The sequence below is a fragment of the Lissotriton helveticus genome, chromosome 2_1 (genome assembly GCF_964261635.1).
Source record: "Lissotriton helveticus chromosome 2_1, aLisHel1.1, whole genome shotgun sequence".
Taxonomy (NCBI): Eukaryota; Metazoa; Chordata; class Amphibia; order Caudata; family Salamandridae; genus Lissotriton; species Lissotriton helveticus.
The window spans coordinates 573,171,160-573,198,974 of NC_136059.1; the positions used below are offsets into that span (position 1 = coordinate 573,171,160).

A 27,815-nucleotide genomic window follows, 5' to 3' on the forward strand; every position below is an offset into this window, starting at 1 on the left:
TCATAATTACCACGAAGGAACTTGCTTCTGGTGGCAAATGTATTGGGTACCCATCCCCCCCCCTCGATCTCATGTTGGTGGTTTTTACTCCTGAAGACTTAGTTTGATTAGGCTTCAAAGTAATGGGGGGGGGGGGCTGGGGTTTTAGATACCTCTGGAATTTTTGTTGTCACTGGGGTTTTTGTTGTCACTGTGGTTTTTGTTGTCACTGGGGTTTTCTTCGCCCCTGCAGGTAGGGACTTCGATTTTGCAATTGGTACGTCAGCAGGGGTTTTTGTAGCTTGCACCCCTACCTTAGGAGTTTTAGTACTCACTGATAATCCCCCTGATTGGGCCGATCCCTCCCCCCTATGGAAATTTGAGGTTTTAGTCAGAGCGGCTATCTGCTTTTCTAGCTTGATGAGGGACAGTTCGATGGGTTGCAGATAGGTTTTGACTAAATCACCTAATCTGATTAAGAGTTGGTTATTTATCTCACACACTTTACACCCTCCATCCATGCTGCTATTTGTATTAAGATTTGCAGTATTCATGGAGAGATTAATAGTTTCAATAGGAATGGGGTTTAACTCTCTCAGTGATGGACTAAGTTGTCCTACTGCATGGATTATAGGTTGGTTTTTGTGCTTAAGATGTTTTGTAGGATGTTTAGCTTTATACGATTTCTTTTGGGTTTTTTTTTGTTTGGGGATAGCACCCTCCCTCATACCCCTACTAAGAGCTAAACTAGGGTCCTCCCGAGTCGGACTTGCAAAGAGGACGGGTTTTTTTTCGAGCATCATGGATGATTGAGAGTCCGATAGCTCGAGGGAAGCCGACAGATCAACCACACTTGGCACTGTGTGTGCTTCTGCATGAATTTCTGCATGCACTTCTGCATGCGCTTCCAATAGAGGCCCGACTTCCCGATGCTGTGTGGGAGTATTAGCTGCAGCTAGGGAACCCAACGAGGATCGCTTGGCCCAGGCCAAATCCATCGATACCCTACGTTCGAGTAGGATTATGCCTTGGTCAATCGCCTCGTTAGCCCTAGTTATATATTGGTCAATTGTGCCGGTTATAGGAGCATTTCCTAGAGCAGTTTTACTCCTGCTACCCCTAGTAGACATGATTGGTAAGTAGCAGGTGTCGTGGTTATAGCGGACAAAAGGGAGAGCAGAGGATAATATATAACCAATAGGGTGCGGAGTAGGTAATATCTAAATGCAGATGTAAAAGGGGTGGCCCAGTCCAGTCTTACCCGGTCTTTAACGGGCTTAAACGGGCCCGGGCTTCGCCCGGCGTCCCGCGAGTTGGGGCAGACGCTGATTTTAAGCGCCTCCTGGCGTGGTTTCAGCCGTCGCAGCCCGCATGGGCCGATGGGTAATGTAGTTTCCTGCCCCGCTCTCCACTCGGCGGCTACACTTGACAAGCGAGCGGCGGGAGGCAGGCAGGGCACTCTGACGGCTGATTGCTGGTCCGCTTCAAAGGTAAGTCCCCAGCACAGTTTTGCAGGCTTGGTGGCGGTCAAACTACTCTGAAGGTAGCAGAAAGATCCCCCCTCGTCAGGGGCAGACGATGATTTTAAGCACCTCCTGGCGCGGTTTCAGCCGTCGCAGCCCGCATGGGCCGATGGGTAATGTAGTTTCCTGCCCCGCTCTCCACTCGGCGGCTACACTTGACAAGCGAGCGGCGGGAGGCAGGCAGGGCACTCTGACGGCTGATTACTGCTCCGCTTCAAAGGTAAGTCCCCAGCACAGTTTTGCAGGCTTCGTGGCGGTCAAACTACTCTGAAGGTAGCAGAAAGATTGCAGAAAGATCCCCCAACGCACAAGCACACCACAGGGTTACATTAGAAAGCATAAAACGGTATTTTGCAGCTCGACTTTCCTGTGCTGTGTGAATTACCAGGGAGGATGCCCATGTCGTTCTGTTCTCAAACTTGTAGCCGTGTTTCAAGGTGGAGTCCATGGCGGGAAGAATCTTTCTTTCTTGTTAGCCTTATCGACCGTGCCCGGATGAGCGACCGCGTACTACTAACAAATGCTTACTGTTTTCTTTGAATGCTACGTGATGAACTGTTAGACATGGGGTAGCCGAGGCAGGCTCATAATGCCCTTTCAGTTGGAATAAACTACTCCTCTCAAAGAACTCCAGTCTAAAAGTGTTTATTGAATTGCGCTTTCAGTGCCACATTTCAGGGACCCTCGAGTAGAGGGTAATTTAATTGTGTGCTGGACGTTGTGGTTGATACCTGGTACACATCTCGAACACAGACTGCAATAGAGCCAAAGTATTATTCAAATCGCTCAAACACTGGTCCATAAGGGACATATGGACACTGCAAACTCTTGGAGTTAGACAATAACCTTTCCATTCGCTCCCACATGACCTTTATGTGAGGCTGGATAAGATGCTCTGTTCAGAGGGAATTTACCCCCCCAATCATTTTGTCTTAACTACTTGGGCAGGTCCATCTCTGATCATTATCCGCTTTCAACTGGTTTGACCTGGGGCAAAGTTCATCCTCCTATTCCAGTTGAGCACCTGGAATGCTCCATGCTTGAAAACATGGAGTTATGCAACTCCCTGGCTGAAAATATACATACCTACTCCCCTCAAACAATTAAATGATAATCTTTTTAATTGAGGCTAGGTACAATTGTGTTCACACCGCTGCTGGTGCAAAGAAAGCTTGAGAGAGAATTCCTAGCTGTTGAGGGCTCCCTACTACAAATTGGAAAATACATGGTCAGAGTAGTGGTCTGAAAAGCTACACTGTTTAAACGACACTGCTTACAGTGCCTGAAACTACAATAAAGGGGATTCAGAAGGAAGGCTCTTGACATGGTTCGTCAACAGAGACAACTCACATGCACAGATATCTGTTCTACAAATAGCTTCAGACATCACCGTACATCCTCAGAGTGAAACACACAGCTTTTCTTGAACACTTGATAGTTATACCCAGCCAAGATACAGACACTGAGGTGGAAATAAAGGGGTTCCTGGCTGAGCTGTAGCTACCTGCAAATTTGATGCTCATGTTTTACACCTTTGATACTTTAGAAATTACAATATTTACTCTAGACTATAGGTTGTGTGTTTGAACCTAACCCTACCACACATTGATTTCTAGACTAATGTATTTTAAATGCAATTGCCATTTACTTGCATCTCTTTATTTGCTATATATGTTAGTTAGTATAACTGTATTGCCATTTACTACAACATAGATCTCGGATTAAACTTCTTACTCTATGACTGGTCTTTGGTCAATCTGGCACAGATTATAGCACAATTACTTAGATCGGTTTTTTCCATTCTATGCTTATTTTACCCTTTCTTATACCTTATCCGGTCCATTTATATTCACATTTCTAAGCTCCAGCATGGGCACTGGTGACATACTGTTTTTTGATTCCTTTGTGTTATTGGGGGTAAACACTTATGGTGACACTATACGATACTTTGACATGTCTCTTAACTGTTCATTTCCAACATGGCTGCCATTTAAGTTGATCTTGAGCCCTCATTTCCCCTTTTTAGTTGGCTCTCTATGACAACTAATGTGGTCACATTAGTATGGCGTTATAAACAGTCATCAAACTGTGCCGCCTTGGACTCGGAAGAGTTCCCGCAGGTTTGTATTGGATTGGATTGGATTTGTAGAGTGCAGGAATCACCCCCGTAGGGGTATCTCCGCTTTTTCGTAGCAGGAAAGTCAGATGAACATGGGCAGACAGGCTTAAGCTTTGAATAATGCTGTTTTCAAGAGTTTCCTGAAGTGGAGCATATTGGAGCATTTGCGCAGGTCCTCGAGCAAGGTTTTCCAAAATTTCGAGGCTAGATGGACAACGGTTTTGCCTCCTGTTCTAAACTTCTTAAACCGGGGACCACCAGCAACCCTTTACCTTACGATCTAAGATGGCGATTCGGACAGTAGACTTTGAATTTGTCTGCCAGGTAGCTGGGGCTCGCACCACATAAAGCTTAAGGGGTGAGACAGCACAGCTTGAAACAAATTCTCTGGCGAATGGAGAGCCAGTGGAGTTGTTGTACTAATGATACTGAAGAGGTGCAAGGTGTTTTTTTTAGGGCCAGGCAAGCCGCCACATTTCGTACAATCTTTAGTTTGTTCAGTAGGGACTCATTTGCAGATGCCAGCAGAGCATTACAATAATCTAAGCGGCCAATAATCAAAGCCTGAGTCAGTGTTCTTCGTACAGAGAGAGGCAACCATCGGAACACTGCAGAAAAGGATTAGGATATGGTAGCAAGTCCCTGCCGTAGTTCTCACTTGGTCCTTCATGGCTAACAATACATCTGAGTGTACTCCCAGGTGTTTTGCCACCAAAGTAGGAGAGAGGGCCGGGCCCAATGTTGCAGGCCACCACCTAGGGGACCAGAAACTCTGGGCTGACCCAAACCACAAGATTTCGGTCTTGGATACATTTAGTTGCAGACAGCGGTTCGTCATCCACTCTGATATAGCTAACATGCCCTTAGCAAAACGCTGATCAATAGACTCCGAGTTTACTGCAGAAAACATAAGGGAACATGGTGAGGGCGAATTCTGCAATCTTCAATTTCGCGTCCAAACTAGGGAAGAAGCCCACTGGAGCTATGTTGCAAGTGTACCAGGCGAAAAGCCTGGCCAGAGCTTCGCATGGCAGCGAAATATGAGGATATGATGCAGGACAGATCCTCCAAGTAATGGAAAATGATTTTTTGAAGCATTTATTATGTGTCCCACGGGGTACATCTAACTTGGTGGCCCATGAGGAGTTGGGGGTCCCTTACTTAAACGATGTACTATCTCTGCGACCCCTGACCTGCTGGTTAAAAAGTTGGTTGAATATAGATCTCCCTCTTACTCACCTGATTTTAAGAGATTGTATGGCCCTTGACAACTCTGCACGTATACCGTGGCTGAGTTAAGTGAAGAGAAGTCTAGAAAGGTTGGGACGGGAGGATTTATTTACTAACCCTGACTGCATTGTGAAGAAGGATGTGGAGGCAATTAAGGTAGCCTTTTTGTTAGAAAGGAGTATGGAAAGGGAAGCTAAGGAGGTTGAGAAATCTAGTGTGCGTACATATATTATGCTTAAAACAACTCCCAGGGCAGAGCGATACCTTATGGGGTCCCTGTCTACGCATGAACATTTTTTGTTTACTAGGTTCCGGTTGAACCTCTTTCACCTTCTACTTCTACTTGCCAGACCCAAATGTTTTACTAGAGGTAAGGTGGCCGCTCCCTGCGGCTGTGACGACCAGTCTCCGCAGGATATGCTGGATTTTATGTTTCTATGTGATTTTTATGATTTCCCTTGTAAACGATACCTGGTCCCAATTTTAAAAAGAATGAATTTCAGACAGGTACGTCCCGCATTGGTGTACTTGCAATTACTGAAAGATGACTGTTTATTTTTTATACTGGGATTTTTAAAAGCTTCTGTTAATTACAGGAACTATATGGCTCAATAATGTATGTTTTTCTCAGGTTTTTTAATTACTTATTACCGTCTTATTGTAACTATGGCGCTCTTCTTTGCACAAGTACTGTTTTTTAAATTGTGTTAATGGTATGTAACTTTTATGGTTTTGAATAAAAAAACGAATAAAGTTTATGAACTGAACTGACTCGGAGTCCTTATCAAAGGACAGGGTATCGTCAGCGTAAGAAAAAGGAGTGAAACCGTACTCCCCAATAACCTTGGCAAGGGGGCCACATAGATATTAAACAAAGTTGGGCTCAAACAAGAGCCCTGGGTCACCCCCTTAGAAAGTTTCAAGGTTTGAGAACGGAATGGACCCAGGTAGATGGTCTGAGTGCGCTGGTCTAGGAAACTGACCAGCCAATTCAGTGCCTGTCCCTGCAGACAGGCCTCTCAGTTGACAAATCAATTTCTGATACGAGACCATGTCCAAGGCTACTGTCAGATCCAATAAGACCAGTATCACTGCTTTATTAGCATCCAATGCCATTTTAATATGATCCGTAACCCCAATAAGGGTTGCATCTGTGGAGTGGTTGGGTCTAAGCCAAGACTGAGAGGGATCAAGAATGGCGTATTTGACGAGGTAGTCCATTAACTGAATGTTAATATAACTCTCCGCCATTTTACTCATCAACGGGAGGAGTGAAATAGGGCAGTAATTTGAGAGCACATCAGCAGGCAGTTGATCTAGTACTTGAGCGGCCTTTCCAGTCAAGAGGCAGAATACCTTTGCTTAAAGAGATGTTCAAAATCTCAGTAATTGGGGCGGCTAGAAGAGGAGCAAGCAGAGCATATTTGTGTGCTGGCAACACATCTAGAGGAGAGACGGATTTCGCCGTACTAAGCATGGCTTCTACCCGAGAGATCTGAATACCTTTAAAACAATCCAGGCATACAGCTGAGTCCTTAACCGTTTGAGAACTAGAGTCAGTGGGCTCAGCGTGACAGTGGTTTTGAGGAAATGGATTATAAATCAACTTACTTTTATCCTCAAGGTGCACAGCTATGTTGTCACAGTTCCTGAGAGGAGATAGTCTGTTGTGGGCAGGCTGTGGGCTTAGTGAAGGAGTTAAGGACTTTGAACAAATGTTACTTACCTGTAAACAGGTGGTTCTCCAGTATTGGTGTCTTTCATAGATTCACATGCTTGAATATTCCCCGTCGTCGGAGTGAGAGTCCCACGGTAAATAAAATAGCAATAATATACTAAATATATATATATATATATATATATATAAACATATATACATATACATATAATCACAAGAAAAAACTGAAATATGTATTAGAAAAAGGCATAACCTGCCTACCCATAATTCTACATAGGAATGCATGGGAAAGGGAAAAACCATATGCAGCCTATCCTTGTCATTATGTTGGTCCAAACTGCAGCCAATCAGGCGACAGCAACCCTCTAGAACCTTCTCCTCAGAGCTCAGCACCTCAGATTTTTGAGCACAAGAGTGACCAAAGAGTCTGTGAGGAGAAGAGAGCCTCTGAGGGGAGGAGGGAGGGTCGCATGTGAATCTATGAAAGACACCAATACTGGAGAACCACCTGTTTACAGGTAAGTAACAATTGTTCTTCTCCAGTATTGGGGTGTCTTTCATAGATTCACATGCTTGAATATAGAATAGATAGCAGTCAGTACCAAAGAAAGTTTCCATAGTTACATGCATAATAAAAGACTGAAAATCAACAGTCAATAAGTACTTGGAAACAAATAGGAGGAGGGTAGAACAGAGGCTCACCTTATTGAAAAAGATTACGAAGCACAGCTTGTCCTACTGCGGTATCCCCTTCATTCATGGCACCCAGACAGTAGTGTTTCGTGAACGTGTGCCTGCTAGACCACGTGGCTGCTCTGCAAATCTGATGCAGCGGCACACCGGAAAATAGTGCAGTAGAGGACGCCATGGATCTGGTAGAATGGGCCCTCACCGAAGATTGTAAAGGTTTGCCTGCCTTTTGATGGCAGAAAGAATAGCCGAGGACACCCAACGGGCTATCGTAGGTTTGGTAACTGGACGTCCCTTGTGAAAACGGCCATAAGCTACGAAGAGTTGGTCAGATTTGCGGAACTGGGCCGTTCTGCTGATGTAGAACTTAAGGAGTGCAAGCGTTGTTCCGCAGGAGACTGCGAGTTAGCAAAGAAAGTCTTCAGAATAACAGGTTCATTGATGTGGAAATCTGAAGGTGCTTTAGGAAGAAAAGTAGGGTTAGTGCGTAGCAGCACACAATCCGACTGAAGAAATGGTGGTTTGATCGTAAATGCATGAATGTCACTCACTCGACGCGAAGACGTCAATGCAAGAAGAAGAGCAACCTTCCAGGTGATGTACTTGAGGTCAGCTCTATGTATTGGTTCAAACGGTGCATTCATTAATTGTGCCAAAACAATGTTGAGGCGCCACGCACGAGGAGGAAGCCGAATTGGTGGAAATTTACTAAATAGTTCCTTGAAAAATTGGCGTATTAACCTAGAGGAACAGAGGGAGGTGGAGCCATCGTGGCGGAAGCGTGAAATTGCCGCCAGAAAAACTCTTAAAGTAGCATGAGACAATCCTGACTGAGCCAATTGAAAGAAGAAAGGGAGGAGCTGAGCAGGCGTTGCACGCAAGGGATGCACACCGGCAGCAGCACACCAATGGCAGAAACGTTTCCATTTCAACTTGTAAGTCTTTATAGTTGAAGGAGCTCTGGCCTGAGCAAGGATGTCTCGACATTCTTGAGGAATGGTTAGATGTGCAAATTCACAGTGTTCAGGTTCCAGTCTGATAAGCTCAGAGAAGAGGCGTCCGGATGGTAGATGAGACCCCTGTCCATGGAAAGAAGATCCTTCCGAGGATGAAGAAGGATGAGCTCGCATTGGGACAGAAGGAGCAACTCCGAGAACCATGCCTGACGTGGCCACCTGGGAGCAATGAGAAGGATGTGGCAGGGTTCTCTCCGTATCTTCCAAAGCACCCGAGGCACCAGAGGGATTGGAGGAAAGGCGTAAGCAAACAGATTTGACCAGTTCATCAAAAGGGCATTGCCCTGTGACCCTTCGTGGGGATGCCAACTTGCATAAGCTGGGCATTTGCGGTTCTCCGGCGTTGCAAAGAGATCCAGTGTCGGGCAACCCCAGCGACGAAAGATCATGTCAAGTGTTGGTTGATGTAGCTCCCACTCGTGGGTTGATGATCGGGATCTGCTTAGGGAATCCGCCAGGAGTTTGGACAACCCCGGGAGATGAACTGCGGTGATCGTGATTTGGTGATTGAGTGACCAGTCCCAAATTGCCTGTGCCAGGCGAGACAGTACCGGAGATTTCGTTCTGCCCTGCTTGTTTATGTAGTGCATGCAGGTTGGGTTGTCTGTTTGTATAAGGACAGACTCTCCTTGCAGCACGGGTTGAAACGACTTGAGCGCTAGAAAAATAGCCATGGGCTCCAATTTGTTGATGTGCCAGGCTTTCTGATGTAGAGTCCATTTTCCTTTTATGGACAGGTCCTGGAGGTACGCCCCCCATCCCTCCAGAGATGCATCCGCTGTGAGTGTAAGATCTGGAGAGTCTGATAGGTACGACATCCCTGCTGCAAGATGCAATGGCTGTGTCCACCATTTGAGCGCTGCTTTCATGCGAGTCGTGACACAAATCAGATCGTTGAAGGATCCGGTGACCTGACGCCACTGTCCGTCTAATTCTTCTTGAATAGGACGTGTCCGTAGTCTGCAATGTGGGATGAGAGCGATGCACGATAATGCCCATCCCTAGAAATTACTTCAGCAGTCGAACTGAAACATACTGTTCTGACAGTAGAAGAAACACTAGACGAAGAATCCTCTGTTGACGTTCCAGGGATACAAACGCCTTTGCCAGCGTGGTATCTAATGTGGCCCCTAGGAAATCCTTGCAAGTTGCAGGGTGCAATTGGGACTTTTCCAGGTTGAGAGACAGACCCAAGGAGCGAAACACCCTCTGACAAAGGTAGGTATGGTGCAGCAGTTGTGAGCGGGACTGCGACTTCAGGAGGCAATCGTCGAGATATAGGAATATCTGGACACCTTGGAGGCGAAGAAAGGCCATGACCGGAGCCAATATCTTGGTAAAGACTCGAGGGGCGAAACGGAGGCCAAATGGCAGTACTCTGAACTGGAAATGCTTTTGCCCACCTGGAACCATAGGAACTTCCGATGCCCTGGGAGTATTGGGACATGGAAGTAGGCGTCTCGGAGGTCGATAGTAGCCATGAAATCTCCGACTGAGAGCAAACGCAAGATTTCTGTAAGCGTTAGCATGCGGAAGGATTGATTCTTGAGATATTGATTGAGCGCTCTCAAGTCCAATATAGGTCTCCATTCCCCGTTCTTCTTGACGATTAGGAAAAAACAGGAATAAAACCCCTTCCCTCTTTGAGACTTTGGCACTACTTCTACTGCACCCTTCTGAATCAGAAGGTGAACCTGATGCAAAAGTTCCTTGAGGTGCGGAGGAGGCGGCCCGGAAGGTGGAGTTGGAGGAGGGATTTCGACGAATTCCATTGCATGGCCCTTTTCCACAATGTCGAGCACCCAACGGTCCGTGGTGATGGAGGACCATTGAGAAACAAACAGAGAGATTCAACCTCCAATTTGCATAGTTAAAGGCAAGTCATTGTCGTTTATTGGAAGTTCCCCTGTAAGTGGACTTCCCTCTGTACGTCTTGGCTGGCTGCTGACGAGACTGCTGCTGACGGTTTCCGGAGTAACGCTGGTTGCCTTGGTTATAGGAGCGATATTGATTGCTTCCTCCTCGAAAATTGGAATTGGTGCCTCGTCCTCGAGCACCCCGAAAGGGCTGTTTCTTAAATTGAAGAGTACCTAAGGCACGTGCAGTGTCCGTGTCCTTCTTTATAGATTGCAACGCCTCGTCAATGTGTGCTCCAAAGAGTGATTCGCCATCATATGGCATATCAAGAATTTTTGCTTGAACTTCCTGACGGAAGGAGGTCGAGCGCAACCAACCTTGCCTACGTAAGACGGCCGCTCCAGCGAGTTGTCGGAATCCAGTGCAGGCTACATCCACTGCACAATCAATCAATCAATTCTTCCGATGTTCTTTCACCTTCCTGAAGAAGCTGCAACGCTTCCGCCTTGGAAGCATCCGGAAGTAATGCCACATAGGCGGACATATCTGCCCAAACTTGACGGTCATATCGACCCAAGATGGCCATAGCATTAGCCACCCGCACAGTAGTGGAAGACATTGATGAAAACTTGCGCCCTATAGCATCAAGGCGACGGCCCTCACGGTCCGGAGGAGCTGTGATAGCAGATGCAGGATTCCGGGATCCCCTCTGAGCTGCCTGTGTAACAGAATCAGGCTTCGGCTGGCCAGTAAGGCATGCCGGAGATCCGACCAGCGCCTTATATCTCTTCTCTAACCTTGGTAATTGTGCCGGCAAAGAGTTTGGGGTCTTCATGAGTTTCACCCCTTCAGCCCAGATGAAATCTATAATTGGAACAGTATGAATCTGTTTGAATGGTTGGCTCTTGAAGTCATAAAGGAAACAATCTTCCTCCCGATGGACTTGTGGTAACTTGAAACGCTGTGCCGCTCTATCCATCAATTGATGGAAACTTGCAATATCCACAGGAGGAGAATCCCCTGGCGTCACTTGAGATGGGGATGGTGTTTGTGCCCGATAGTCATCCCACGCCGCCATCTGATCATCACCATCCACATCTGTAACTTCTCCATCCTCTCGTTCCGGAGGGTTCTCGTCGTCATCATCAGGATACACAGTTGCATGTACTTGAATTGATGTGTGTCTCTGAATGGCAGCTGGCAGTGAAGTTTCTGACGGAGCAGTTGACGGCTCCGTAATCGGGGTTAATACAGATGGTACAGTAGGCACTTGTGGTGATGGCGGGAAACGCCGATTATAGTCATCCAACATATGTTGGAGGTTTGAAATCATTGACTAAGGCAACATCGCAGCTGGCATTTGAGTCTGAACTTCATGTTGGCCATACTGCTCCTCCTCATCATTACTAAAGTCCTGACACTTTATAATTAAGTCTGACGGACTCCGAGCCTCAGTAAAAGCTTCACGCACATCCTCTTCAGACTCCTGATCTGAGTCTGTAGCAAACAAAGGAGAGGGTGGTAGAGCCATACCCCCTTCAGGAAAAGTGGCAACCTGGCCCGATCTGCTGGAAGACAATGGCAACAAAGGTAGCGAGGCAAATGTAGACGGTATTGTTTTTTCTACATTTTGAGGCCCTGTCGTCGATGGCAATCCTTCCGTCGAAGGAGCTTTCGGAGGCATAGACGATGCAATGGTCCTTGCGGTCTTCTTCGTCGAAACCGTCGTCGGCGAGGCTATCGTCGACGGGGACGTCGTCGACAACAGTGGTGCCGACGACGGAACCTTCATCGACGTCGATGTCGACGGAACCTTCTGTTTTATCTTTTTCGTCGACGGGACAGTCGTCGACGGGACAGTCGTCGACGGAACACTCGTCGACGGAACACTCGAAGGCGTCGACGAAACCAACATCTTCACACCCTTAGTTGACGACGATCGTACTGTCGACGACGGAGGTTTCTTCGTCGACGACAACGAAATTGGGATGATTGACGACACAGTCTTTGAACTGAGAATTACCTTCATCGACGACGATGACGTCGACGAAGGGGGTGTAGACGATCCATAAGCAAGCGTCGTTGTGACCGTCGTTGCCGATTTTGAACCAGAGACAGCAAATCTCGTCGACGGAACTGTAGACGACACAAAAAAACTTGAGGAAGATGCAGCAGGAGCCTGAGAGCCAGGTCTCGTGGGCCCAGAAGTGGTGAAGACACCGCAGGGGCCAAGTAAAGAGACATCCTCTTCTTTTTTTAAAATGGAGAAGGCAACTCCTGAACACTACCACGCTTGGAGGCTGCTTGGGAATGGCCAGAAATAAGACTTTCAGCATCAGAAAGTACATTATCTTTCAGTCTCTGAAGCCAGAGGAGTAAACGGCCTTCCCTGTCCTTTAAAGTCTTTGTGGAGAATGTTCTACAGAACTTACAGCTCCCCACCTCATGGTCCGGGTAAAGACAGCAAATACACTTACTGTGTGGGTCCTCAGAAAAAAGTCTTAGCTATCCACAGGATGAACAAGCTCTGAAAAGAGACTTCTTACTTGTAGACATGTTGTAGAAACAGGAAAAAACCTGAAGAGAAGAGAAAACTGAGCAGAGCTCAGGGAGACTCCCTAACACACGACGTGCGGTAGAAAATCTGAGGTGCTGAGCTCTGAGGAGAAGGTTCTAGAGGGTTGCTGTCGCCTGAATGGGTGCAGTTTGGACCAACATAATGACAAGGATAGGGTGCATATGGTTTTTTCCTTTCCCATGCATTCCTATGTAGAATTATGGGTAGGCAGGTTATGCCTTTTTCTAATACATATTTCAGGTTTTTCTTGTGATTATATGTATATGTATATATGTTTATATATATATTTAGTATATTATTGCTATTTTATTTACCGTGGGACTCCCACTCCGACGACGGGGAATATTCAAGCATGTGAATCTATGAAACACACCCATATACTGGAGAAATATAATTCCTTTGTCGAGTTTCCTGCCGGTTCAGTTTTAATATAACATGATTTTTCCGGGCTATTTTAAAATTCTTGTGATAAGCAGCAAGAGCCAGTTTGAAGTTGAATCTTTCACTATCTAGCTGAGATTTGCCCCAGCTTTTTTCCAGCAATTCACATCTGGATTTTTTCATTCGTAACTCTGTACCAATCTTCACTTTTTTCCGAGATTTATTAAGTCAATGTTTTAACGGAGCCAGTGTATCAATTATTGTACTAATATTATTGTTAAAGACCCTCAGCTTCACAGTATTGTCCACATGTTCATTGAATATCGGGGACGTATATAGTCTTTGAAGGACCAACTGGGGGCCTCCAGCCGATTGCTGTCTGAGGCAGCTAGTAATGTGAAAAGGAATCATAGAATGATCCGACCACGTAAGTGGGCAAGGAGGATCAGCACTTATGAGAGGGGAATTAGTGAATATAATATCCAGGGTATGATCTGCCAAATGTGAGGGGCCAGTAATCTATCCCAGACCCAAAGTGGCCATGTCAGTTAAGAAGCTGGCAGCTTCAGTGTTCTCTTTGGCCTCACTGTGGATATTAAAATCCCCTAAAAGCAAAAAGTGATTGGAGGCAATAATGTGAGGGGCAATTTTCCCAAATAATTTTAAATTAAAATCTTTCAGTGGCCCCGGAGGGCGATATAAAAGTGCACCCTTTAAAGTTTCCTGATGTGACGGCTCAACTTTAAATATACACATTTCCATCAGGATATCTGAGACGGAGTCAATAATAGTAGCTTTCAGCTCTTCTTTGAAAATTATGGCAACTCCACCGCCCACTTTCCCTACTCTATCCAGTCTAAGAATCAGATAGTTCTCAGGGAGAGCAAGGAAATTATCAGGCGTGGAGGTTGATTTCAACCAGGTCTCTGTTAAGAAACCAAGGTCAGGAGATTCTGAGCTCACCATATCCCAGAGTTCAGTGGCATGTTTAGGTAGTGAGCGAACGTTTGCTAACAGCCCCTTCCAGGCACACAACTGATTAGTAGTGTATGGTCTAACTAGGCTGTGAGTCACTCCAACCTCCCCCGTCATGCTCTCACAGTGATCGCCACGTGCGTTGTTTGTAATATCGCCACAGTTATAACGGCAATCTAAGCAGGCAAAAGGACCTTCAAGATTGCTAAACATACCTACATGAAAGCATGGTGTCACATCATGCCTCACCAGTAGAAGTTGTGAGGTGTTATAAAAAAGTCTAGACACGTTATCTGGTAGTAACTGGGCAGGGTTCCTGGCGACGGCCTGGCGCGGACCAGCGCAGACAGACTTGCCTTTGGCGTGCCACCGGCGCTTCCGCTGCACGTCAGAGCCATCTGATCCTGATATAGACAGGATCAGTTCCCCAAATGCTGAAGACTAGACCGCCTCCACGCAAAGATGGCCGCCGGATGCGTTTCACAGGAAGTGAGGAGATTCTAATGATCCTCTCTTCCACCCGAGTAGCTCCCTCCACACAAACAGCACAACCAGCTGCGGTGGAACGGGGAGTAAGCGGGTGGAGAGTCTAAGCAGAGAGCAAGTGCACAAGTGAATCACAGCTGTGAGTTTAAAAAGCACAAGCGGTGAGCTTAAAAGCAAAATAAAATCACTTTGAAGTGGCACAGTAAAAAGTACACCATAAAAGAATGTATTATTAAAATGCTAAAACGCTAAGTTCAGCAAAGCATGAGGTGACTGGAGAGAAAAGAAGATACATCTGCACAAGCGCTGTCTCTGACTAATAGGTCAATATTCTTGCACTGTAATTTCCACATATATAACTTCTACTTACGACATGGGCGCACTGGTACGGTTGAGAAATTTGACATTTTATATGATTTTTGACTTTAGGTGCGGTTGAGCCTATCTTAGCCCTCGCTCATTACAGCGGGCGAAGCACTCTTCCAGACCCAGTTTCACAGGCCATGGATTTGTATGTAACGGCATAGTATAGTAATATTCTTACACCTTATACTTATTACTACAAAGACTTGAGATGATTTTCATTTTTCTTACTGCTCTCTTATTTTCTTTGTTTTCTCATACGACCTCTTCATTTTTATTAAGGACCCACACTTGGACCACTACTTTGATAATTGGGTCGCCATAGGTGCACCCTGCATACTTATACTCTATTACACTCGCCTATTGGCCCATGCTTTGGGACTATACTTTATTTTAAGCACATGTGTCCGATTACGGTACAGTATAAACAACGATCACCTATAACTTTGAATCCCCCGTTTTTGAGAGTTGGATCTTAGTAGCCTAATATTACTACACGGTCTTATTGGCCTTTGTCTCAACAGTTTTAAGGACATTTTAGTATCCCGTTTACCATGTCATACATAGGGAAGATTTCTCCCATAGTCTTTTCTTTAGAGGCCCTCTTTTTCTATTTGTACTTCTGTCTTTGGGCACAGTTTTCCATTAGGATGATCAGACTATTCTTCCTGAATATTTGCACAAGGTTTCTCCACTTTTGAGGTGTATCTACTTTTGGGAATTTTGCTCACACTTGGCTCCGAAATACTATTCTTTCTTATTATCAGGGAAATGTAGATTTTTAATTCCAGACATTTTTTTGATATAAAAAACACAGTATGTGGCCTATAAGGTTCTATCACTGTTTTTTTGGTTCTATACCAGAATGGACATACTGTATGATATTCATATGTACATTTCCCAGAGACTTGTTTCATCACATTCTTTTGCAGCCTTGAAAAAGTCTTTGGACGGAACAATTGTAGGCTGTAATGACATTATTAAATGAAGTACATATGTAATCCATACATTTGTTTCTAACCAATTTTATAACTGTTTGCTATCTCAGTGCTCCGGTGTTTCTTATATTGTACATATACAGCACATTTATAAATTGCCTACATGTTCAGTCACTTTTGTTTTGATAACTAGATATCCCAACAATTAATCATTTACTTCACCATCTCCCAATCACCCGTCTAATGCAACAAACCACTGCTGGAGCTCTTTATTAACGGATTTATTTACATTTCTAATTTATTTGCGCTACCTTTTTGCCTAACGAACTTGCATAGTGAAAAATTAAAACAATTGTACTACAAAATTAAGTTGTAAAAAATGTATACAAGTGGTTCAACAGTGACTATCATGCCAGACAAAAGACCTATTGTCGGTTATTAAAACAGGTAATCTTCAATCTAAACTTATGATTGAAATGATATTTGCATCCCCTGTGTTATTATTTAAACGGTTCAATTGAAAACCATCAGCTTAGGGGTTTCCTTTCACATTGCAGGTCTTCTGGTATGTCTTTATTTCACAGTGTGAGCTCCAAGTGCAAAAAGGTTGCACACTGTTAATACAGATTTGTGATGAGTTTCTTCATAATTAGGATTGCTCACAAGACTCAGCTATTGGTCCTAGATTAAAATACTGTCAAGGAATGGATGCAGTAAAGTTCTGCTAAGCTTCCTATTTGAATGCTCATGGAAGAGGTGACTCCTCGCTGTAGCAACAGAGCCATCTGCACATAAGAATACATATGAAAGGTGCCAGGTGTTAACCTAAGAGGGGGCCAGATAAGAGGACACAACCACAAAGGACAAAAACTTCCTTCGCGATCTTCTCATTCATAACTGAAGATGAAGATTATGAAGAATTAGATAAGCAAGGCAACCAACTGTGTCCGACATCAGGAAAGAAGAAACAGCCAAGAAAAGACATCCATTGAAAGGAGTTCATGTTGTAATGACCAAAATTCAATGCTAGATATATTTGCAAGTGGATGATGAACACAGTGAAAATTCTGGGAATTGATGCATTGAGAAACCCTCTTTCCTCACTAATGCATCCTTTATATAAGATTTAGAGGCCAAGTGACATGAGAGGAAAAGACCAGACTTCATTTTTGATGAAACCCCAGGCAATAAACTCCGGACTGGTCACCATTGTGGAAACAGCATTTCACAAGGCTTGACCACAACTCTCTAATGCACAGACTAGAATAAGCATGTGAGTATGAAACCCACATTTGACATATTTCATCTGCAACAAAACTTCACCACTGCCCTTCCAGTCCGACACTCCATCTCTCGCTGCAGAGCACCCCTCCAAAATGGCAGCAACCATAGAAACGTTGGAGCAATCTAGGCCATGAAGCTTGTTACATGCTGGTGCATTGAGCGCACCCTCTTCCTCTGAAGGCTCAATGCCCTGATAGGCTCTTGAAGAGTATATGCAAAACGCAACATGAGAAGGGAATCTAGTTTTCAAACGACTCACTCATAACATTAAGTCTTTGAAACTGAGACTGCCCTCTTTAAATAAGTTGGATATCTAGATGGTATTTAGTGGCAGTCGCATTAGATTAATCTAGCATTTTAGAGCCATGATTTGTTTACCACACTAACCAGTAGATACTGCATGTTTCATGTGGATGTTAAACAAAACAGGCAAGAGTGGTCAACTACAGGGAACACCACAGTTTACCATTTTTGCTGGTATCAAAACCTTCTGTTGGGCTTATGCCATCCTGTTGTAGAGAATGGACCATAACTATGCAATGTAGCAGGCTTTTTGCAATCTCAGCAGTGTGTTGGGCTTATTGTTTCAAATATACCAGGCAAAATTGATGGTACTACAGATGGTACCTGAATAGTCTCAGCTGGTCCCTAACCACATGGTGGAGTCAGGTTGTGGCATTTCTAATGTCAATACTTCTTGTAGTCCTCTGCTGCCTCTAGCACAAGTGCTGCACTTCTTAGGGAAGAGAAAAGTGCTGAATCCGATCAACAAAACAAACAAGCAAGGAAGTGGGAGAAGAATGCAAGTGCACCACCTTCTTCAACTTCATCATCTCCAAAACTGCTAAGTACCAGGGTCATCAACACATTTTTGCAACTCTCCAACAAACCCCCCCCCCCAAATGTTAATCCCACCAAAACACCACTAAATGTCAATTTCCAAGCACACTATATGTCCCATGAAAACGTTCATGTAACCTGTGCAGAGCATTGCAGTATGACATGCTCTACCAACTAAATGAACACAGACACTCAAGTCAATAAAAGAGAAAAAAAAAATCAATCGAAAAATACAACTTAGAAGCAAACAAAGGAAAACGAGAGCCCTAAATATTACTTGTCTGTATGTTTAAAGGACTGGCTTGCAATTTTTTCTTTAGTGCTATTTTTTCCTTAAAAGCTGTAATTTTGCAGTGCGGAACATTGATTCCTACGTATCTTTCTGCTTGTGTGGCGTAGTGCAGAAACAAAACCAGATCAGTATTGTTCAACAGGCCAGGAAAGGTAGGCATGGAAAACATGTTACAAAGATGTAGATTTGCTACTAACAAATGCAAGGAAAACAATGTTTTCCCTGGCATCTCATGTAGACTGTTTGATTGATTGAAGGATCTTTTACCAATCAATCAGTGGGGTTATACAGCGCAGCTACACACCCTAGAGGGTCAAGGCGCTGGGGTTGGGGATTAGAGGGGGGTTGGGGCGCACAGCTCCTGGAAAATTACGGAGCTCCGTAGAAGAGGCAGATCGTAAGGTCCTTCAGGAACATGGGGAGTGATGGGGCCTGGTTGGGGGGGGAGGGGGAAGGGGTCAGTTCCATTCCTTGGCAGTGAGGAGGGGGAAGAAACGTCCTCCTGATCTGGTCTTCTTTATGCCTGGTACCATTGCAAGGGAGAGCTGGGCCGAGCGGAGGGAACTTTGTGGTGCGTTGAACGTGAAGCGGTGGTTCATGTCGATGGATCCAGTGTGGGGGCTTTGTGGGCATGGGTGAGAAGCTTGAAGGAGATTCTCTTTGCGACGGGGAGCCAGTGTAGGGTCTGTAGGTGTTGGCTGATGTGGAGGTGGCGTGGTAGTTTGAGGACTAGTCTGGCAGCGACGTTCTGTAGTTTGAAGGGGAGGTTCTTGTTGATCCTGGCACCAATTAGGGCGTAGGTGACTGTTTTCCTGTATTTCGAGGGGAATCCAGTTGAAGGTCTTTCGGACTAGGCAGAGGGTGTGGTAGGAGGAAGAAGTGACGGCGTTGATCTGGGGGGTCCATTTTCAGTTTGGAGTCCAGGATGATTCAGAGGTTACGCGCGTGATCTGTGGGGGAGCAGGGCTCCCGAGGGCAGGGGGTACCAGGTGTTGTTCCAGGTGTCGGGAGTGTGGGCCCATGATGAGTACCTCCATTTGTATATGTTGAGTTGTAGGCAGCTGTTCATCTATCTCGTGACTTCTCAAAGCATAAATGTTCCTTACAATTTCAAAAGATGGAACGTGCAAATGCTTGGGATTAGAAATACTCAATTTACTCACCATATCACTTAAATCAGGAAAGGTAATGCTTTGGTACGGGAAAGATTGGTCGTCTACGATGTGCCAGTGCAACACATTGAATTTGTTGAAAGCCATTGCATCCTGAAAGAAAGGAAACATGAAGCATGAGGTATTCGCTCAAGAAAGGGTTCTCCACAGGTTTACACAATATATAATTCAGTTCTATTCGAAATGTAGTACAATGGAGTATACAACTCCTTCAACTGCATATCTATAATGTGTGTGCAGTTCCATCTTATCTACAGCTGGATATGATATACACGTTTTCACTTATGGTCGTAAGGCACACAAATGCCAAAATTAAAACACAAGTAATTCTACTACTCCTAGACATTATCCTCCTTGAAAGAGGCAGTTAGCCATAAACCCTGCAGTGAGTTTAGGCTAAGCACACTATAATAAGACCGTAAACTTCAACAAAAATAACAAAAAGAAAATTTATTCTTGAAACATGTCTCTACACACCTATGTTTGGAAAAAATTTGAGATCGCACTACTCTCCTGCCATTATAAGCAGGATTGTTACTGTTGCCAGGTGGCTTTCAGCAGTGTATTAAATCGCCTACCTAAAATAGAAAGCACTGCCTTTCTCCTTCTACTAAAACTTCCCCTCATCAAAGGAGCTTTATGGCATTATTATTTAAATCTTCTCGGTTACATTTTGATACTTGTAAAACAGGCATTAATTGCCAACAAACAACAGGGTACTAATATAAGCGAATGTAGAAACTGAGATTAGGATGAAAATAATCGCCAACAACATCTAGGAAGTAGGACTCAGTGGCTCATACTAGTCAGTCAGATATAGGAGGTGGGCATTTAAAAAATGTAAAAGGTCATACCAAAAGACGAGACTGAGGCACCTGATTATGCTGGCCCAGAAGGACAAGATAGTGGATACTTACTTTCTGACAATGTATATTGCATGACAACAATGCCAATTAACTTAAACCAAGACTTAGTATGGTTTGCATCATAGCTCTCCCAACAAGTCTCCTCATGTAATCAGTGAATTGTAAGTCGAACTGTCTTGTATTCCTCCTGACTGAGCTCCACTGTGCTCACTTTAGCATGTACAATACCACTCAATATTTGAAGGCCCAGTCCTTGAGCTCTAATAGCAAAATAGAGATTTGCCTCTTTGCTGGTAACAGAGCTAAGACCAGGAACTTATGAATGTACTATTCTCCTTTCTTGTTTGTCAGTGAACCAAATAAAAACACTATGGCGGAGTTTCACAATGTATGCTCTGTAATTTTCACTAATTTATCGGTGTCCTTCGGACAGAAAATGTGAGCCACTCTACAATTCGACAGTGCACGGAAGAGATCAGCTTTGCTAAATGAAGATCTGGGGCAGAATGTAGATGATTTTGATTTATGCAGCATAAATGGGTTCCGATAAGTCCCATTATTGTAATTACACTGTTTCTTAAGACTTGCTTTTTATAATTTACCATTGTTGGGTGCGATAACAGACTGCCTGGGGAAGTAAGCCTCACTACTAATTGAATTAGATCAATATGGCAAGCACAGGGTGTGTTTCAAAAATCATCAAAACACTTGCAATTGTTGGTATAGGCTTCAAATAAATCATCAGTGGTCTTTAGATTTGATCTTATTCTCCACTCTTGGATTTTCAGAAAACATTGCAGACTAGGCAGGACAAACATTCCACAGCAGGAGGATACTGAGAAAGTGAGAACAACAGGTGTTAAGAGGGGTCAGAAAAGTCCCCTTGTCTTACAAAGGCCTCCCTAAACAAAGTACAAAGTCATAAATCTGAATGTTAAAAGTAATAATGTGGAATGTCTTAAAATGGGAGCGCCGCAAAGCAAAGGTTACTTGCACGTAAATGCAGCTCAATCTAGGGTCGCCTATCCTCCTATGATGCATTAAAACTTTAAGTTATTTACCTGAAGCCAGTAGATGCATAACACTTGTATTTCTTTCTTTTTTTTAAACAGGTGAAACATTTTTATAGTGCCAATTAAAACAAAATATATTGGGTTCAGAACTCTTCATAGAGAAGGAATGGCTTTGAGGAGATAGCCAATAGGCACTGAGCCTTTGACACATAAAAACTAAGTCCATGCATCTATTGATAGATCTATACATTGTTAACAAAGTCACACACATCTCCTTTCGCAATTCATTATCTCCACATTAACCATCCATTCATCATCAGTCCTTCCATTCACTATTGAGCATTCAGTTTGAGGACTGAGCGAAAGTCCAGAGATCCTAAGACTGGATGATATCGCCTTTAAATAGTTAGAGCTTCTTGAGAGGAGCTTTACTCGAGGCACTAGACCTTTCCAGCATCGTGTTCGTAACAGTTTAGCAAGGGTTTGAGCGTATGCTCCTCTTTGCATAAATGTAGGTAATTTAACCACACTGAAGCTATTTTTTCTTTTGGTATGTTGTATTCGAAGAAGACAGTTGTCCTGTATTGTCTTGAAGAGAGTCTTTATTGATTACATGTTATATTCTTCATATGTAATATTTTTGTTTTTGTCAGGAGATAATACTTTTACGATCAAGCCCTGATGAGATACATCAGCCCAAAAAATTCATGGAAACATCTAGGGGATGCAAGGATTGGTAGCTTTAATAAAAACGCAGAGGACATCTTCAGATTAACAAAGAAATTAGGCTACCGTCCAATTAAAGCCATAATAGACATCTACAAAGCTCGGACATGTGCAGTCGCTTTGTATGGAGCAGGAGTCTGGGGCTTCACTAATACTCTGGGGCTTCAGAGAGCAGAAAATATGATGTTAAAACGCACATTGACATTACCTCAAAGTACTCCTGTCATTATGTGCCACAACGAATTAGGTATAAAACCGTTGACTTTTCGTATGCAACTAGCTCCCCTGAAGCTCTGGCATAACATATGGACCAAGGAGGAACCAGTCCTGAATGGCGATATCATTTTGGATTCCTTGAAATTAGATTTTGTAAAAAAGATTCCCTGGCTATCTTATATTCAAGAACAATTAGGGAAACTGGGTATGGAGCATTGTTTTAGCACCCCGGTTGACATTTCTCCAATCCCAAAAAACAATCTGAAAAGGGATTTTCTTCTTTATTTGAAGCATGTAAGAGACAGTAAAGAGATGGCAAAAAAAGGGTTGTATAGCACTCATTATTAGTCAGATCCCCAATAATTGTATCGTACCTCTCTTTCTATTTCAATCAGGCAAAAATGTTTTATTTGATCAGATTCAGGATGGGTATTGCTCATCTCCTGGTGTCGTACCCATGTGATGCATACTGTGATACTAAACTAGAATTGTGCCCATGTGATTCTTTTCTGCACAGAGCACTTTACATTTTATTTGTTTTTGTAAATTATATTCTGGCCCGAGACATACTTTTTTAAAACCATTACTAAGATTCTTAAATATTAGAATGTGCCAATCTGCGCTATGTCACTTACTTCTTTTAAACAATGAATTTACCTGCCTAATGATTTATAGGTATATTTCCTCTGCAGTTCGGCTTCCTAAAATTGTTAAAAAAGGATTCCAGTGGTTTGATTTTGTCAAAGATTAATTTTATTATGTATAATCATGTAATTCAAATGTTTTTATTGCCCTTTTGTGGCTAAATTAGCCGAATAAAGATCTTTGACTGACTGACATCAGCTCATGTTCCCTGGTCTATTACGTATTTAAGGCATAACATATTTTTAACAGCACAGGGGCAGAAAGAAAATTACCTGATATTTATGGGATAGGACCCAAGAGTGGAGGTGATGTTACAAAGCCCTAAAAGGGAGAATTTACTTGGTCTTATAGGTGTATAACCTATCCTTCATATCTATTGCTGTGTTTAAAATGAGCCACGTATTCACAGCATTTTAGAGTCTCAAAGCCAGTGACGCCATTAATTTTTTTTGTTGAGTCCCTTCTCCACGGTTTTCCGATGAATGATAAGAGCACTTTCTTCCTTGCGTAGTCTGTGTTGGGAACATGAGGTATATATCATCCGGGCTTGATCGTAAAAGTATTATCTCCTGAATCTCGCCTCTTGAGGTAGAGGTTCACTTCTTTATCTAGCCGTTAATTTACTAACCTAGGTATCACTTATGTCATGGGAAAATAATTTCTCTTGGAATAGTTATGCCCTCTTTGAATATCTGTTAATCAGGTTTTAAGTCATCCATCAGTAGTACCACATACTGCATACCCTTTAGGCCTGTAACCACGTCTTAGCCGGGTTAGAAGAACTCTCATACTTCAAAAAACACTCAGTGAGTATTAGCACTGTCTGGTGGCGTCTACGCGGTTACTCCTCTGTGCTAAAAATCTAACATTCCTGTGGACACGACATCCCGGAAATTTAATTTTTGCGTGATATACTCTTTCGTGGCTGTACCGTTGAATATTAATAACAGATAACCCTTGTATATATATCTAACTATATCTGTTGAATTATGGCGTATTAATAACAAATATCCCTTGTTAATATATCAAACTATATCTGTTGAAATATGGTGCCTTTTAGCCTGCTTTTTCCCTTGTATTATACTCCCGATAAGGGTTATGACCCCTCACTAGCTTTCCTACTTAAAGAAGGCCGCTGCCAAGGAAACTGACAACTCGTAAATGAAAATTATCATGAGGGATTGACCCGGGACGCCTGACTTTGTTGCTTGAGTACGTTTTATGCTGGTCAGTGATATAATACTGACTAGACTATTCAAGTCTGTGCTGTTCGTGGTTCTTCTATCGTTTGCGGAATTCCGTAGCTTTGACAAACTCAAATGTTGACGAAGCTTCCGTCTGCCGTACATTGAGCAAACGATTTCACTCGCACTAGGTACTGTTATCCATAATATTAACAGACTTCCTAATCCCGCTGTTATAGATAGCCCCAAGCATTAATGAACATAGCATGTCCAAAGCTTAAAAGCGCTTGTTGGTTTAAACTTTCATAGCGCCCTGATCGAGGATTAACCCTAGGACCTGATAAGAGACATCTCTTCTGATGACTACCAAATACTGGATTTTAACCATAATGTTTCTCTAATAACTCGAAAATGTACAGTTTCACCGTTGACATTGTGATGTTAAAATGTAAAGACTAACTTTGAGAAAGCCCTGGCTCCAATAGCCACGTAGGGCGAAACACGTGTCGGCTGTTCACTTTTTCTAAAAATTTGCACTATGACAAACCAAAAATGAGTGAAATGATTATAACAATGTGGTGAATTAAAAGGTCTACTTGCGCTCAAATCAACCAGGAGCAATGTGTGTTATTTAAATGAGGAATTATCCTTTGAAAATCATATTCTATTGGAAAGGCGGTACACCTGCTCACAAACCTTTTATTCAACTGTATATTCAAGGCTGTAAAGATCCAGCGCCTTGAGCATAAGTGCCTCAGATAACAATAGGTATTCATATCCAGAATCAGGATCCCTGGGCTGTTCTCCTTTCTCTCAATCGTACATCTTTTTAAAGCAGTTAATTTCCTATGCATTAATGTACATAGGATGTCCTAAGCCTAAAAGTGCTCGTTGATTTACCATTTCATAGCGTCCACAGCATTTGGCACATTCTCAATCTAACACGCGGTATGTGGCAATTCCCGTGCTGTCTAACTTATGCTCATGCCTGCATAGCATACCCTTTTATACTTCCCTGAGATACGGCCACATCTCTTCAAAATCGTTAATAATGAAACTATGGTGCTTCTGTAATTATACTGCATATTTAAAACGAAATCACTATTTCTAGGATAATTACTCACAAGCTTATGCCTTAATGGTCCTGTGTTCTCCCCCCTCCTTTCCTTGGCAGAAATCAACTTTTTTTTCTATCTGCTCTGAAGAGCTATTTGCTGTATCCTCTGCGATTTTTTCAATGATTCTAAAGTATAATTATGAAAGGTAAAATGTGAATGCATTATATGACAGTGACTCATTTATTTCTGGCCCATTTCTCCAATTCAAACGTTATAATAATGCATGCACATATCCTGCGTAATCCTAAGGACCACGTGCATGACTCTAAAAAACGGGACAAAAACTCTAACATGTCCCTGAACTTTGCTTAATAAGCTGCGCATTTATCCTATTTGACCTAATGCGGCTTATGAACACCAACGCTTAATAGCCAGCACCGTATCTACTAACAGAGCTCCTTAAGCTACACGTCACAACAGTAACTTACCGATGTATAGAGCACACACCTAAACTATTGAGCATCCAGGAATCCACAGAGGAGGATGGCTTCTTTAAATTCGAAAGTCAATTTTCATTGAGCCTTACAACGACAACTCTACCTGAATTTGGAAGAATCACCGTTGTTCCCTATGAAGGGACAAGCTCAGTAAAGAATCTGTGCTAAAAGGCATTTAAAACTACAAGAGAATCTTCATCAGGCAGCATTTAACAGTCCATATTAAGTCACTTTACAGTTGCTGGTATGCTATCAAGAATACAGCGACTCTGTCCTTCTCTCATTTGCAATACAACAATGGGCAGTGCATGAATTGGTGAGGTTGAGAGACTAGTAATAAATTGAGCTTGTCCAGTGTTTTAAACTAGGCAACAGTGCATCTGATTGCTAAAATAAGGCCTGAAGGCAACAATGTTAAGGCCAAGGTGCAATCTCAGATGAAGTGCAGTATGGCATTGGTCTGCGTGGAGGAAATTCTGAGCTGCAACAATTTGGTAACACCAGGTGGCTTGTCACAAGTGCTTAATCTTGAGTCAATGCTTGTATTAAGAATTTTTCAAACCGAGATAAACGTGCACACCCTGAGTGACTGAATAGAAAGATAACCAATGTAAGTGCTATGCAGGTAAAGTTTCTTGGGACTACATTTATATCACACAGACCAGGCTTCTAGCTAAAATATAGTGCTTTGAATCTTGTTGCTCTATTAAGCTCATTCCACAGCTTTTACAGCCATACATATTTCAGTTAAAGCCATACATTCATACATGCTCAACTGAGGAACTGTTTGAACCGTTGGGCATTAAACGTCACTTACCAGAGTCAGAAATATAGTTCGAAGTGGTAAATAGTGTCTTGATGTGTCAATTAATATTCCTCTGTGTGCAAATCTTGGGTAATCCTTAATCTCAGTCTGGTTGATTTGAAACTATAGTAAAAACAGATTAAATGACTTGTTAAATTCTGAAAAAGAAAACATTTGACTAACAAAATCAATATCTAGTACTAAATTAAAGATGCAGACTGTGACGTACTCTGTCAACTATTACCTTCATTAAGACATTAACATACATGAAATCTCAGTTGTATGTCACCAATTTCCCCAACCATAATTTTCGGAAGCCATTATTTCAGATAATTAAGAAACGCAAAAACGTTGGCCTAATATTTTTATGCACTGAAATTTTGAATTACATTATCTCACATGTATGAGATATATATATATATTTCCAAAGTCAAGTTTTGCTGAAAGCCGCACGCCTGCCAATGCGTGCCGGTGCCTGCCGTGGTAGCGAAAAACCATCATCAATGAGAGAAAGTCCAAACAAAAAGTTTGTAAAAGTAAAACCTTTGAAAACATAAATGATAATTCTCATAGTTTTTCCGCTTGACCCCGCACACTACTGTGTTCGCTCACAATTCCAAATCGATTATTTGCAAATGCCAAAGTAAAACAATTCATAAACACGGGTTTCAAAGGTTTTACTTTAACAAACTTTTTCCAAGCACTGTGCTAATGCATTTTGTTTTAGTTGAGCATTTTATCAACCATTCTATTGCATATTATGTCATGTATTGGTAGACATTGGCAGAACGATAAAGTCATTCTTTAATGTCCATTATGACGTTGTCCATTGCGTATTGAAAATGCCGTCCGATCTACATCCGGGTAACTTGACAAAGGCCTTCACGGCTGAAACTCGTTGTTTTTCAAGCTAATAAAGCTCTCACTTTACCTGGATGGTGTGCCACTTCATTCCTTTGTGGTTTGGTCTTTTTCTCAGATATAGATATATATCTATATATACACAAATATATCTATATATATATATACACACACAAACATATATATACACACATATATATATATATATATATATATATACACACACACACACACACAGTTTTGTTTTTATGTATTTTTTTCATTTTTTTAATGCAATTAAAATATTTGTGGAAACTTTAATCCCTAAAAGTCCCATTAGTCCCAAATATAAACATATCCCTAAACCTTAACAAACAAACAAAAAAAACTATCAAATGTAGGACAAAAACACTTGGGAATCAAGGGCAGCGCTTCAGTGCATGCATTAATATGCAGGCTCCAGATTTCCAGGATAGTGAAATCATAAGTAGGGCAAAGCCTTGTGAGAGTAAAGCTCTGCGAGGATCCCTATTTATTTACTCAAAGTTTTATATTGCGCAAACA

At 42.8% G+C, this 27,815-nt stretch overlaps 1 protein-coding gene across 3 annotated transcripts in view; it reads right to left on the bottom strand.

Annotated features, from left to right (window-relative positions):
- The window catches only part of HEXB (hexosaminidase subunit beta), a 353,508-nt gene that overhangs the window by 201,580 nt on the left and 124,113 nt on the right, over positions 1-27,815 (bottom strand). For all 3 annotated transcript variants that reach the window (XM_078675259.1, XM_078675257.1, XM_078675258.1), the window contains exons 5-6: positions 26,424-26,534; positions 19,393-19,494 (exon numbers count right to left, since the gene is read on the bottom strand). In XM_078675259.1, the coding sequence (XP_078531385.1) occupies positions 19,393-19,494; positions 26,424-26,534 (213 nt within the window). The remainder of the gene's footprint in view (positions 1-19,392; positions 19,495-26,423; positions 26,535-27,815) is intronic.